Source organism: Dermacentor albipictus, chromosome 7 (genome assembly GCF_038994185.2).
Source record: "Dermacentor albipictus isolate Rhodes 1998 colony chromosome 7, USDA_Dalb.pri_finalv2, whole genome shotgun sequence".
Lineage (NCBI taxonomy): Eukaryota > Metazoa > Arthropoda > Arachnida > Ixodida > Ixodidae > Dermacentor > Dermacentor albipictus.
In genome coordinates this window covers 19,974,881-19,987,941 of record NC_091827.1, presented here as the reverse complement: position 1 = coordinate 19,987,941, position 13,061 = coordinate 19,974,881, and the positions used below count along the sequence as shown (strand labels likewise).

Here is a 13,061-nt window from a genome sequence, read left to right as displayed (position 1 = left end):
ACGATCGTGTCCACGTTTCCAATTTTCTGATTGGTGCTCTGTTAAGGGACCTTCACCCAGTGTATCAAACGCTCGTTGTCTCTTTAGTCTCGATTATACATACATGCAACCAAAATGGAAGCTGTAAATATGACAATATGACGGACGTGACGTCATGCGGACATGCTCCTCGAAGCTGGGCTTGTAACGTGACGTCGCAAGCTCGTGCATGCAGACGGTGAACTGCGCTGATGCTATAGCACACAGCACCATAGTGTATAGTACACAGAGTGTGTATACGTGCCGGCCGTAAAGTTCGCAAGTAACAAGTTAACAACACATCGTGCTCGGATGCGGACTCACAGTAGCCAGGTAAAAGTCAGTCGCCTTCGGCTAGCTCGGCATCTGCAACGGCAGCAGTTCAACGCCCGCTTCGAAACCGAGTGTTAAGGCGCGCTGACCATTGTGGTCGCACCATCTGCGCTTGCGATGCGACGCGACGAGAAATCCGGTACACACGGGCACAACACGCGCATGCTGCAGCGATCGCCATTGACGCGGAAAAACCCGTTTTATTGCCCAATAAATCAGGCCCCCGGCGCATTTCTTTGCGGACGGGGTGCGCGCGCGCGGAAGGGGGGGGGGGGGGGGGCGAACCACGAAAAACGTACGTTCCGTCCGTGGCATCCATGGTCCGTCGGGTCCGCGCTACAGTGTGCTAGTATCCGCGCGCCTGTCGAGGATTCGTCGGTGAGGGTTGCCAACGGAGTTCGCGAAAGAGGTCTGGGTTTAGCGCCTGCGAGTGGGAAAGGCGAGGGATCTCGCGGCCGTTTGTTCACAGCTTCGGCGTGCATGGAGCCATTTGGCGCCACAGCAGGGAAATGGTGGCTCGAATTGTGCTTCTTGCGGGTTTGACGACCGCTGCTCGAAAGGAACTGGCACGCGAAACTCGCGCGGCAGCCGCATGCTTCTCGCACCTTGATTCTTTCTTTTTCTTTTTTCGTTGTCTGTTTTCGTCTGTCTCCGGACTGTCGCACAAGCCCTGCTTCTTCTCATGCCAGTGACAAATAGAGGAGCAGCCGGGGAACTGATAAGGCCTTGGCCTTCTCTGGTATTGGGAGAATGGCGACGACAGTCGGCATCAAGAGAGGCGTGGAACTCGCAGTATCTCCGCAGCGCCCAGCACTAAAGGCTCAGCTGTACTGTTTTACTCGCTCACATTAAAGGGCAGTTGCAGAGGCCACGCCTTCTATATATATATATATATATATATATATATATATATCGCCTTAAAGTTTGTGGCTGAAAGCACGAATTGATGTCTGACGTGTTTAATGCTATAGCACTTAATTCACCCCCCGCAATTAAGGACGCCTGGCGAGCATGTGTAGCACAAAGTCTCAGAGGTGTTGTGTTCGTGCCACGTCCAAGTGGTTTTCCATAGCTTTATTCTGCACGTTGTCTGTCGGGAAAGCACGGCAGTGTCGTCCATTCATCGACTTATAGTTTAATAATTGCATCATGAGAGCTCCCATAGTGTTTCGCGGTATTTCGTAGTGTTTCGCGCACGCTATAAACTGAAGCTATTCCAAACTGTTCCTATATTCCATTTCTGCAATCAGCCTTCCACGATTCGTCAAACATTTTTCGCCCCCCCCCCCCCCCTTCTTGCCTTTCTGTCAAGCGACGTCACGAGATCCCCAAGAACTTTCCATCTGCTGTGACGTGCACACACTGATTATGCACGATTAGGCCGAACAAAAGAAAAAAAAATTATTTCCCATTCTGCGTATTTCTTGCCGTTAGCCCTCCGCACTATTGGCCGAAAGTTTTCGGGCTACACTTCGCCTCTCTGTTATACGACGTCACAAACCTGCGAAATCTCGCAGCATCAAAGTGACGTGCACGCATTAAAGATGCATTAATATGCCGAACTAAACTTTTTTCGGACTGTCCCGTTCTGAGAGGAATAGAAGACCGCTGCCCGCCGATCACTCGACACTGGCTACTCGGAGCTGCCGGGGAGAATGTATGTATTTGCTCATAACAACAGCAAAATACGTTGTAGTATAACGTTATCGATTCCTTCTGGCACGTATACGACATCGCTCTGCGAACTCTACTTCACTGAGGATCCCTTTTCGCGGCATTTTTAATCTTCCGTTGCACGCCGCCGCAATCGTCTACTGTAGTCACCGCAAGCTAAGCTACGGCAAGCGGACCGATCGTAGACACCACCGGCACCACCCTCCTCATCCGGTTATTTAGTTTCACGGCGCTAGCCCGCGGCCCCACCGAAATTCTCTTCGCTTCTAGATGTTCATTGTCTCTTGTCAGCCAATTAGATAAGAAGAACCAGTCAAGGTACGCAATGCTATTCTCTTTGAAAGCAAACAAAAGTGACCTCCTATAATATCGACTAGAGCGTTTGATTGGGCTGTTCGAAACAACGGCTGCGAGTCACCGTCCGAAGCTTGCGTCGGCGGTTCCGTAAATTTGACGTCGGAAGACACGGGACAGACTGGCATAGTTTTACGTCAAGGGCCCAGGGCTGGGGTAATGTATCGATTCTGGTGCAGTATACGTTTCCGTTTTGTTGAGCTTCGCCATCGGTCCGCGGAGCGGCGCTCTGCCTGCGCGATCACCAGAATCGGCTGGTCGTGAACGCGGAGTACGATAAGAAAGGTAAAAATCGAGCGGAATAAATCGCCGAATTATAATAATATAATATTTGGGGTTTTACGTGCCAAAACCACTTTCTGATTATGAGGCACGCCGTAGTGGAGGACTCCGGAAATTTCGACCACCTGGGGTTCTTTAACGTGCACCTAAATCTAAGCACACGGGTGTTTTCGCATTTCGCCCCCATCGAAATGCGGCCGCCGTGGCCGGGATTCGATCCCGCGACCTCGTGCTCAGCAGCCCAACACCATAGCCACTGAGCAACCACGGCGGGTTCGCCGAATTATACCGGCCGTGCCGTGTAACAGTGTAATACAGTGTACTTATTCACAACGCGTATGTCACACCGAACCTATATAGTTTGCAAGAGAGAGAGAGAGAAAATAATGCAGAGAAAGGCAGGGAGGTTAACCATGAGATAGTTCCGATTGGCTACCCTGCGCAGGGGGAAGGGTAAAGGGGGATAAAAAAATGGCTGTGGCTTAGGTAAGGTTAAGCCCAGGATGCGAAGCATACTAGCCTTTATTTTAGTTGTTGAACCACTGTTTAGCCTGGTGAACTGCTGTTGCTTGGCTATATTTGGTTCGGCTAGACGAAGAAACAACTCATGCATTACTTCTTCGCCTTCAAGAGTGGAACGCGACAGCGTTCCCGTCGACCCGCCAAGGGGTGTAAGACAATGGGCTACAGGGCAGCGACTACGCGTCCCGCATTGGACGCGGTGAGCGTCGAGCAAAGCAGCGTTCGGCGCGGCAACGAAATGTGCGCCTGAGCAAGAGACGCACGCCTTAGAAACAGCGCGTTTCTAAGGCAACACCGCATTCACTAGAGGCGCTTTTGTACCGCTTTGAAGCGTTGTACTCGTGGCTCAGTGGTAGCGTCTCCGTCCCACACTCCGGAGACCCTGGTTCGATTCCCACCCAGCCCGTCTTGCAAGAGTTGAGCCAAAGCCACTTCTCCTCTGTCGTGACGTCACGGTGTCACGTGATTTCATGGTCACCGCCGCGCCTGAGGAGCTGGGTTGAGCCCTCGTAATATGCTTCGCATAAAAGAAAAACAGAGTGGAAGGGGGAGATAGAAAGAGCGGGAGATAAGCACGAACAAAGCGCGTACACTACAGAGCGGTAAGAGGCGGCATTCTCAGAGTCTGTCGTGAAGCCCCGTGGACCGCAAGAACCTTAATAGCGCGAGTAAGGCCTTCAACGCGGATGTTCTTTCGGAGCATCGGCCTAAAGCTTTTAGTTCTGAAAGTGGACGATCGTCCAACTGGTCCAGTACTCTGCACGTCACTTGTCTCTCAGCACTGTATTGCGGGCAGACACATGATAATGTGTGCGGGCGTCTCGTCGATGTTACATGTGTCGCACTATATAAGTTTGCAAATTTCCTATGCGATCTATATACAAGAAAAGCGCTGGCTTATCGATCTCTCGACCCTTGGTTAACCATGTGTCACAAAACTGAGGACGCTTCGCCTCCTCTTCTCTCCGCAGGTCCGATGCGTGAGACCGACATGGACGACGACCCGCGCGGCGCCATGGCCGAAGAAGGCGGCCGCGAGCGCTCGGACGCGTCGTGCGGCGAGGACAGCGACAGCGACTCGGCGCTCAACCCGCTGGCGCAGCTGCAGAGCGCGCTCCAGAAGACCGGAGCCCTGGGCTCGGCCCTGGAAGGGAGCGCCGACGGGAGCCCCACCGCGCCGGGCCAGACTTCGTCCACCGAGGCGGGCGCCGACGCTCCGAGCCCGTACCGGTGCCACATGTGCGCCTTCCAGGGCCGCTCCAAGGCCGAGTACAGCGGCCACATGGCGACCCACCTGGACCACAAGTGCCCCATGTGCGACTACCGGTCCCGCACCGAGGGCCGGCTCAAGAGGCACGTCAAGGACTTCCACTCGGACGACCAGTGGCAGATCCTGCCAGGCGCCGACGACTGCAAGGACCGGACGTTCCGGTGCCGCCAGTGCGGCCACGTGGCCGCCAGCAAGACGGACTTCTGGGAGCACAGCAAGCTGCACATCCGCACCGAGAAGCTGCTCAGCTGCCCCAAGTGCCCGTTCGTGACCGAGTACAAGCACCACCTCGAGTACCACCTGCGCAACCACTTCGGCTCGAAGCCGTTCAAGTGCCCCAAGTGCAACTACAGCTGCGTCAACAAGAGCATGCTCAACAGCCACCTCAAGTCTCACTCCAACGTGTACCAGTACCGGTGCGCCGACTGCAACTACGCCACGAAGTACTGCCACAGCCTCAAGCTGCACCTGCGAAAGTACGCCCACCGACCGGCCGGCGTGCTCAACTCGGACGGCAGCCCCAACGCGTTCCCCATGCTGGACGTCTACGGCACCAGGCGGGGACCGCGTCGGGGCCCGCGAGGCTACCCGCCACCACCGCCACCGCTGCCGCTGCCGCTGCCACCGCCGCCGCAGCTGCAGGAGACCGCTGTAGCAAACCCAGATCTGAACGGTGAGATTGCAGCGGTACGCATGGTTACATGGTACGCAGAGGTTACGGTATAACAGCTGACAGTGAAGAGAGAGAGAGAGAGATGCAAATGAGTTGACAGTGAAAAAAAAAAATGAAAGAGCCCCTAAGTCTCCCTCTCTAACATTTCCCCATGTAGCTCGACACATTGTAGCTTGACATCCAAGCCACAACGGGGAGCACCAGGATTTGCGCGATGATTGCCGTTACCGTTAATTGAAAAAGCTTAATTGCGACTATGTAACTAATTAATAATTTTGCTAATTATACTTCAGGGTGCGGTGGGGAGGGGGAACTTGTAATTTCAGATTTGAAGTCAGATAGTATTCGAAGCATAACACTTTGCTAGGAATTGCTGTACCAGTTGACGCGTTTTCTCACTTGAAGAATTCAGCAAGGTAAACTTGACTGAAACAGCAGTACATTTTGAAAAACGGCACATTCATTTTGGGCCCGTTTCTTTTTCCGAAATTAGGCATGAAATTTTTTTAGGAAAAGGTTATGCTTTGAGTACTGCCCGACTTGAGTTACACAGTTATGCGATTATGCAATTTAGTTAAATAAACGTTCATTATTTGTTAATGCAACTTTATCACACTCGTATTGGCATTCCCCACCACTGCTACGACGCTTGATTGTATAAAAAAGCACCTATTTCATCGAATCTTTATCTTATCCCTCTCTCTAGTAACACAGTCTTTATCTCGTCCGTAAACTTACTACTCTGTGCGGATTACCAGATAACCGCGCAGCCGCGTGAACGGTAGCATCAACGCCGGTAACGACATCTTATAACTCTTTGCCCGACTACAATGCGTTCGAGACGTTTCTTGTGTCGCGTGAATGTTCTCGTGGAAGAAAAACCATAAGAGGACGCGTCATGCTAACGATTGTGTCGCAACGTTTTACGCCCGCAGCTAAGTATAAACTACGGTATGCCACAGCAGTGCTAACTGTGTGCTCTCTGGATAGGTTGGCTACTCCGGTTAAGCTCTGCGTCGCAAGATGTCGCAAGATGTCGCTACCAGTGTTGCAGATGTAACGCCGTACAATTCTTCAAACGGTAAACAATTTAAGGACAAGTATAAGACTGTTCATCCGAAAGCTAGTCGATTGATACATAGCAGATAACTATATACAAACGCTACGTCGGCGACATCAACAGTGGATTTTCTCATATCTTAATCTTCTCCTCCCGTTTTCCCTTTCCTCCAGAGCGGGGTATCCGGCAGGGCTCAATTAGTCCATGTTAACCTCCCGGCATTTCCGCTTATCCCTGCCCCCTTCCCTCTTTCTCTGTAGCTATAGTCGACAATGTCTTGACCGCGGCGTCTCTCCTCCTTTCCCCACTAGTGCAGGGACAGCAGCTGGTGGGCCTGATCCCGGCCGTGGTGTGCGCACAACAGCAGCAGCAACAGCAGCAGCAGCAGCAGCAGCAGCTGCTCCGAGCCGCGGCACTCGTGGCTCCGGGCACCGTGCCGTGGAAGTGCAGCGTGTGCGACTTCACCACGGCCGACGAGCAGCAGCTCAGCCGGCACGTGCTGGGACACGCGGAGAGTCAAGACCTGTGTCGGCTGTACGGCATACGGAGCCTGCCGGGCGCAGCGCCGCCCATGCCGCCGCCGCCGCAACCGCCGCCGCAGCCGCCCCCCGCGGCGATCGCCACGCACCAGCAGCAACAGGACGCCCAACCGGAGCGACCGGCGGTCGTGTCCTCCACGTCGAGCCACGAGCTGCCCCCTCCGAGGGACGAGAGGAAGGGCTCGCCCCTGGACCTGAGCCGCACGCCCCCGGAGACGACGCGCAGTCGACGCAAGGGCAGGGCCACCAGGATCGACAAGCTGTGCATGCGACTCCAGGACGGCCCCGAGGTCAAGACCGAGACGTCGCCGCCGGGGAGCCCGGTCCAGACGGGGCCCCCCGCGCTGGCGTCACGCGAGGGCTCCGACCCGGCCGACGGTGCGAACAAGCCCAAGGACTCGTTTCGCTGCGCGTACTGCGACATAGCGTTCGAGCACTGCATCATGTACACGGTTCACATGGGCTACCACGGCTACCACGATCCCTTCACGTGCAACATGTGCGGGCAGCGCAGCGAGGACAAGCTGGCCTTCTTCTTGCACATCGCGCGCGCTGCGCATCTGTGAGACTCCTTACGCGAGCGCTGTAGGTGGCGCGAGACCGTTGACCATACGGTCACCGCGGATAATGCCGCATTGTATATTCGTAGAGAGATACCACACGTCTCAGGGACCGTATTATTGTCGACAGTAAGTGCACACGTAAGGTGCAGATTATGGACAGCCTGTTGTACAAACGAAGAGAGAGAGAGATAGAGAAAGAGAGAGAGAGATAGAGAAAGAGAGAGAGAGAGCGGCGAGAGACAGAGACAGAGAGAGAGCAGATTTATTGATAGGAAAGGTGCAGAAGCTGGCCGGTGAAGCTTGTCTGGCCTGCTACTTCAAAACTGGGATAAAGTGTTCACAAGAGGAAGCTTTAGCTCGGAGCCAACTGCGATACCGCCTATATAGGGTGTGTGCATTTTTTCGCTGCACCAAATTTTCGAAATTGCCAGTGGCAGATGGCACAGTTCTAACCATTGAGCTAAATTACTCGACGCGGCGGCAATTAATTCTTCGAGAAATCAAAATGCGAATGTGAATAATTACATATCACTAATTTACTCTTTAATCACGTTACGGCACATATTTCAAACTACAAATTGTACCTACTAGGTTTCCAAGACAAACACACACACATAGTGTGTGTGTATACATATATCTATCGTCATGCAGCCTCGATCAGACAATGCCCAACTCTTACATGCAATGATTCCGCTGCCGGCAAGACGAGCGTGTTGATGTACATATTTGCAGACCTATATATAGGAGTGGACTGCACCGATCTCGTTCGTTGTCATCCAGAGCCCTTTTAAATCGAAGAGGCAGCACCTGCCTCTGCCACTATGTGGCTGTGACGTTGCGATACCGAACGTATTATATATGTCGCAGGCGCGCTTTCCGGCCGCGATGGCCGCATTCCGACATGGGCGGAAAATGGCGCAAACGCTCGCGTATACCGTGCCCTGGGTACACGCTACGGGAGTGCTGACGTGGCATTGTCAACCTGTTTTTGATGTCTAGAACCCTTCGTTTGACGAAAAAACAAAAACAAAAAAAGAGTCGAATAAATCAAACCTCCTTATAACGAAACGGGCTATAACGATGTAGGTGAAATTTCCCTTGTAGATATTCACATTGCAGCACATGCAATAACGAATATAACGAAGTAATGGGTATAACGAAGTGATCCTGGCTCCCCCTAGCAACTTCGTTAAAAAACGAGATTTTACGCTTTTCGTGCGGTGTCACTCCCAAGTGGTCAAACTTAATCCGGGGTCCCTACTCGAACCCCCACAACCCACTGACGAGTGAAGTGATAATGCACGGGGGCCGTATTCCGTATTCCTTTTTATTATTATTATTATTCGTAACTGCCACGCACAAAGCGACACCTCGACGGCTAACGCCGGAATCGGTCTCTGTGCGGCGCTCGTGAAATGCGGCCTCTGTATGCCGTTGGCTGAGCGCTTCGCACGTACGGACAACTCTTAGATAAGCCTTCGCGTACGCGGTTGTAACTGGACCGTTTCGCGAAGCACACTCTGCACTGACCGGCGATCAACTAGTCAGGGTGAAATGTGATCTCGGCGGCTTCGCGTCTTCACGCCGCCCAAGCCAAGCCAAGCCAAGACGGAACCGCCTCGACGCCGGACACATGCGAGTCGAAATGCAGAATCAAAACAAGCCGACTGCACTGCGTGGAGTGCAGTCGTACATATGTAATATAACGATATCTATGTATACGCGCCAGATTAAGAATGTAGTGTTGGACAAATAAAGATATGTCATCTTGTCCTGGAGCCCGTGTATTATTTTCCACGTGCACCTGAATCGGATGCACTTCATCACACTGCAGTTGTTCACAGATATATGTTTAATGTGCGGATATAGTGAAACAATGAGACTTTGTCAGAAGTGAAAGAGAGAAGAAAAAAAGAAACATGCGCAGAAAGCACCGTGATTGTGAATGTAAGCGAATAGCTGAACGCTTCTATAGAAAGCAATTTGCTCTATTAAATACGCTTGAAGGCGTTTAATCGTCACAGTGAGGATATTTAAGCAACGTTTGTTGTTTCATTGCGTAATTCTGCAGAGAACAGAGTCGTTAACCAGCACAACTGTATACAGCGATAGCATATAGGTCAACAACGCGCCCGTACTCAAAGAGCTGTGCGTAATAGTTGGCGTTCAGCGATCAACGTGCCCCACAGTGCATTTTGCATCGGTGTCTTTGTACAGCATAAAATAATTCTAAACCCTAAAGGGTGAAGAAAGGGTGTAAATCTATAACTCACAACCTTAAACCCTTTTTGGATGTAAAGGTGTTGGGTTATAAACAGATTTAAACTTTTTTTTTTCTCACTTTTGAGGGTGTAAACTATTTTACGGTGACATGGGTGGTGAAAACTGAGAAAGCCAAGCCGCCAATCGCCGGCTACGTCCTTTAGCTTTATACGAAATCAAGGCCTTCGTATGAATCCCCCCTCATTAAACAATCAAATGCTTAAAAAATTTAAGTACTACACATGAAGTACACAGTTTACGCTCGTGCAAACAATGAATGTGCTTAAATAATCGTGTTTTGCACTTTGTGGTCACGAAACACAAACACACAACAACAGTAACAAAAAATAAACGTTCCTGCAAGCATCCGATTTCCGATGATGTGCCTTCGTTGTGTTCCCCTGGTAAGGAAACGGCGGAATGGCTCCGACAAGATGTCGACCAGCGGCAAACAAAATGCGTGGGATATCTATACATTCTTTTATATTGTAACGTTGCATGTATAGTGACGGCAAACAACCACAGTGGCACAACGCTAGTCAAGAAAGTAATTACTGTTCATTGGTCGCGAACCTGTGCCCAGCAAAACAAGTAACACTCCGCACAACGATAGCGGTGAGCACACTCGCCTATATATCGTCGAATTATGGCCTGCGGATGAGATGCGTCCGCTATTGACGCATGGCTCAATGAACCTTCCAGCGTAATCGCGGCTGTTTCAGTAAAACTTCATTTAAGCCTAGTTGGTACATAATACTGAACTTAACGTTACAGCGCAAACACCTAAGACGAACCACAAGAAGATAGACACGACACACACTGGCGGCTGTTGCTTGCGCAAGTTCTAGTATGTAAACACCACGCAGTATTCGGTGTCGCGCACAGAACCTGATTGCACAGGGCTCGGCGACAGCGTAGGCAGCAGATAGAACCATCGATAACCTACGAGAAACTTCCAATACACAAAGGCGCGTCTTGAGCTGAGCGATAACCTTTAACATTTGTTGGCCGAAGAAATACGATCACTGGAGAACACACGGAAGCATTCGTAGCGATATCTCGCTTCTCCTTCCGATCCTGCTTTCGTCTCCCCCCTCCCCCGCAATAAATACAGTAATAAATACAATAATAAATACAGGAGAAATACAATAAAGGAAAAGGACCCTCGGCAAGCGGAATAACAAGGTATGTCTTCGCATGATTTACTGCATTCCGGGTTCTTCGGACGTCGGAATAACGCGACTGACCCATGTCGACCGCGGATATTTCGTAATGTGTTTTCTATGAGGAGCGCATGTGTGTCGTGCATGGAGTGTGCTGAACAGTTGTATGGTTGAGTGCACGTTGTAGGCAATCGAACATGCGCATAAGATTGGACGTGTAGTTTATAGACGACAGGCACAGCGCTGGCAATGTAGCAACCGTTCTTTATGGTATATATCAATTTCGGCAAGTAAGAAACGTAACTTGCGCCAAAAACATAAAAACGCGGATTCGTGACTGACGATTACAAGCCTGCGGACTATATCGTACATTCGCTAAGCGGCGTATAATGCACTGCGATGTTGAGACACAGAGGGCACGCTAACACATGAATCGCCACCGTGTTGGTAGAGGTGTTCGATCTTGGGCGCGGCGGCATGCAACATTTCGGTGGGAGCGAAATGCAAAAATGCTCGTGTACCTATATATCTAGGTGTACGTTAAGGAACCCCACAATGTTACTGCGGGTTGCCCATGGCTACGGCCTTGCCTCAATCATATCGCGCTTTTGCTTCTGGTACGTATAAAACACCAGAATTTAATTTTACATTTAAACATTCACAAAGCAAAAATAGGGTGTCCCAGCTAGCCAAGCAGTTAAAATTAAAAAAAAAGAGAGGCGATGTAAAAATACGATGGAAGTTACAATTTTAAGACCCACGATGTTCGGTGGTCAGACCTCTGATGACTGGACACCGCAGGTCTTATATAATCGTATTTCACGCCGTGATTCTTTAATATTTTTTTTTCTCTTTGAACAGCTTCGCTAACGTCAGCTGGGACACACGGTATATGTCCACAAACTGTATATATAAGCAAAAATAAAAAATAAACAAATAACAAATTAAGGAAAGAAGACGTGAGACGCATATACACATTCTGGTTTGCAATCCGTACCGCCTTACTGGTTTTGTTTAGTTTCAGCAATGTAATTTCCTGCCACGCAGTCAGCGCAATCGAAGGTATGCTGATGCACTCGAACTGGGGACGACGTGCTGAAGCTTCGAGTATTTCCCGTTTCGCTTTGGCGATGGAGTGGGCGTAACGTTGCGTGCAAGTGTGGGCGGATGATCACGCGAGAAAAAATCATGCGCTACTTCCTTTGTCATTGTGCCACGAACAGTACTCACTCTTGCAGACGTCCCGCGGTTGAAGTCCTTTCCTTCGAGAATTAGCGATACTACGCTGGCAGATGAGTGACTTTTTTTTTTCTTTTATCGTCGAGGAAAGCCGTGCATCGTGAATGGCCGGTAACCCAGGCAGTCCTTATGTATAGCAGCGGTCCGCGAACTTGGTCACACAGATTCATCCCATTCCTTAATATGCCAATCACTGTTTCACTACTACACACACGTCTTCACTCTACCGCTCCAGATTTTGCAGCACGAATGGATCACTGTGCGTTAGCGAAAACCCAGTTGCACTTACAACAGCTCATCGCACAGAAGCAGGGCAGAAGCGGTAATGGTTTCCTATGCGTGCGCTTTCGCAAAGGCACCGTTCTGCCGCTGATGATGATGATGATGTGGCTTTCCCCTTTGTATAGGGTGGGCACAAGTTTTGCACCTGTTTCCGTTACATCAAAAAACAAATAAAAGGGGGGGGGAGGGGGAGCGCCGCCGAAAGCGCCATCTCGTTTCTTTAGAGTAACATCGCGGCCGCGCGCCGTATGCTGTGGACGCGAGCGTGAGCAGAGAAGGATGGTGGTCCGATCTCGCGCGTCCGAGGGAGGAAGGTGGGAAGAAGCGCGCCGTCTTTCATCGCCTACAAGGCAGCAAGCCGTGGAGGGGGGGGGGGGGTTACTCCGGTGGCGGCTGCGTATGGTGCGACTCTGCCTTGAAAACGATCTGCGGTGGGCACGGTGTGCGCCGAGGGTTGTCTTCGTGTGCGCTGTGCTCTCGCCGCTTCAGTCGCGTTGAAGATAGAGGCAGCAGGAAGGGCAATTCGCTCGCTGCTGCTGCCTCTCTTCTTCACGCAAGCGTTTTGACAGCGAGTGCCCGCGGTCATCGAGCGAGATGTGTTCACGTTTGCTTGTGCGCGCGAGACACCAAGCTTGTTAATTTAGTTAGTAAGCGAATGTTTACAAGTTGTTTACAGCAAAATTATTTCGACGTTCCGGCCGAAAACAGAAACATTAGCAGAAATGACAGAAATAAAGCATGCGCGTGTAACAGTTGTACAATTAGCAGCCACACACCTGATTATCATTCACACATGGTGAACCATGGCCGGGGGACGGGAAAATTAT

At 51.0% G+C, this 13,061-nt stretch overlaps 2 protein-coding genes across 6 annotated transcripts in view; one reads left to right on the top strand and one right to left on the bottom strand.

The window, feature by feature from the left end:
• Positions 1-8,825, top strand: part of hb (zinc finger protein hunchback) — a 49,708-nt gene extending 40,883 nt beyond the window's left edge. Inside the window, exons 2-3 of the mRNA XM_065424724.2 lie at positions 4,155-5,126; positions 6,498-8,825. Of these exons, the coding sequence (XP_065280796.2) occupies positions 4,160-5,126; positions 6,498-7,291 (1,761 nt within the window). The 5' untranslated portion in view covers positions 4,155-4,159 and the 3' untranslated portion in view covers positions 7,292-8,825. The remainder of the gene's footprint in view (positions 1-4,154; positions 5,127-6,497) is intronic.
• Positions 1-12,310, bottom strand: part of LOC135896343 (uncharacterized protein C6orf132-like) — a 141,063-nt gene extending 128,753 nt beyond the window's left edge. For 2 of the 5 annotated variants that reach the window (XM_070521729.1, XM_070521730.1), the window contains exon 1: positions 12,242-12,310. In XM_070521729.1, coding sequence (XP_070377830.1) covers positions 12,242-12,251 — 10 coding nt within the window. In that variant the 5' untranslated portion in view covers positions 12,252-12,310. Of the gene's footprint in view, positions 1-8,818; positions 8,887-11,943 lie in introns of those variants that run through there. The other 3 variants (XM_070521732.1, XM_065424720.2, XM_070521731.1) reach the window with 3 other exon arrangements.
• Between the last annotated feature and the right edge of the window lie 751 nt (positions 12,311-13,061).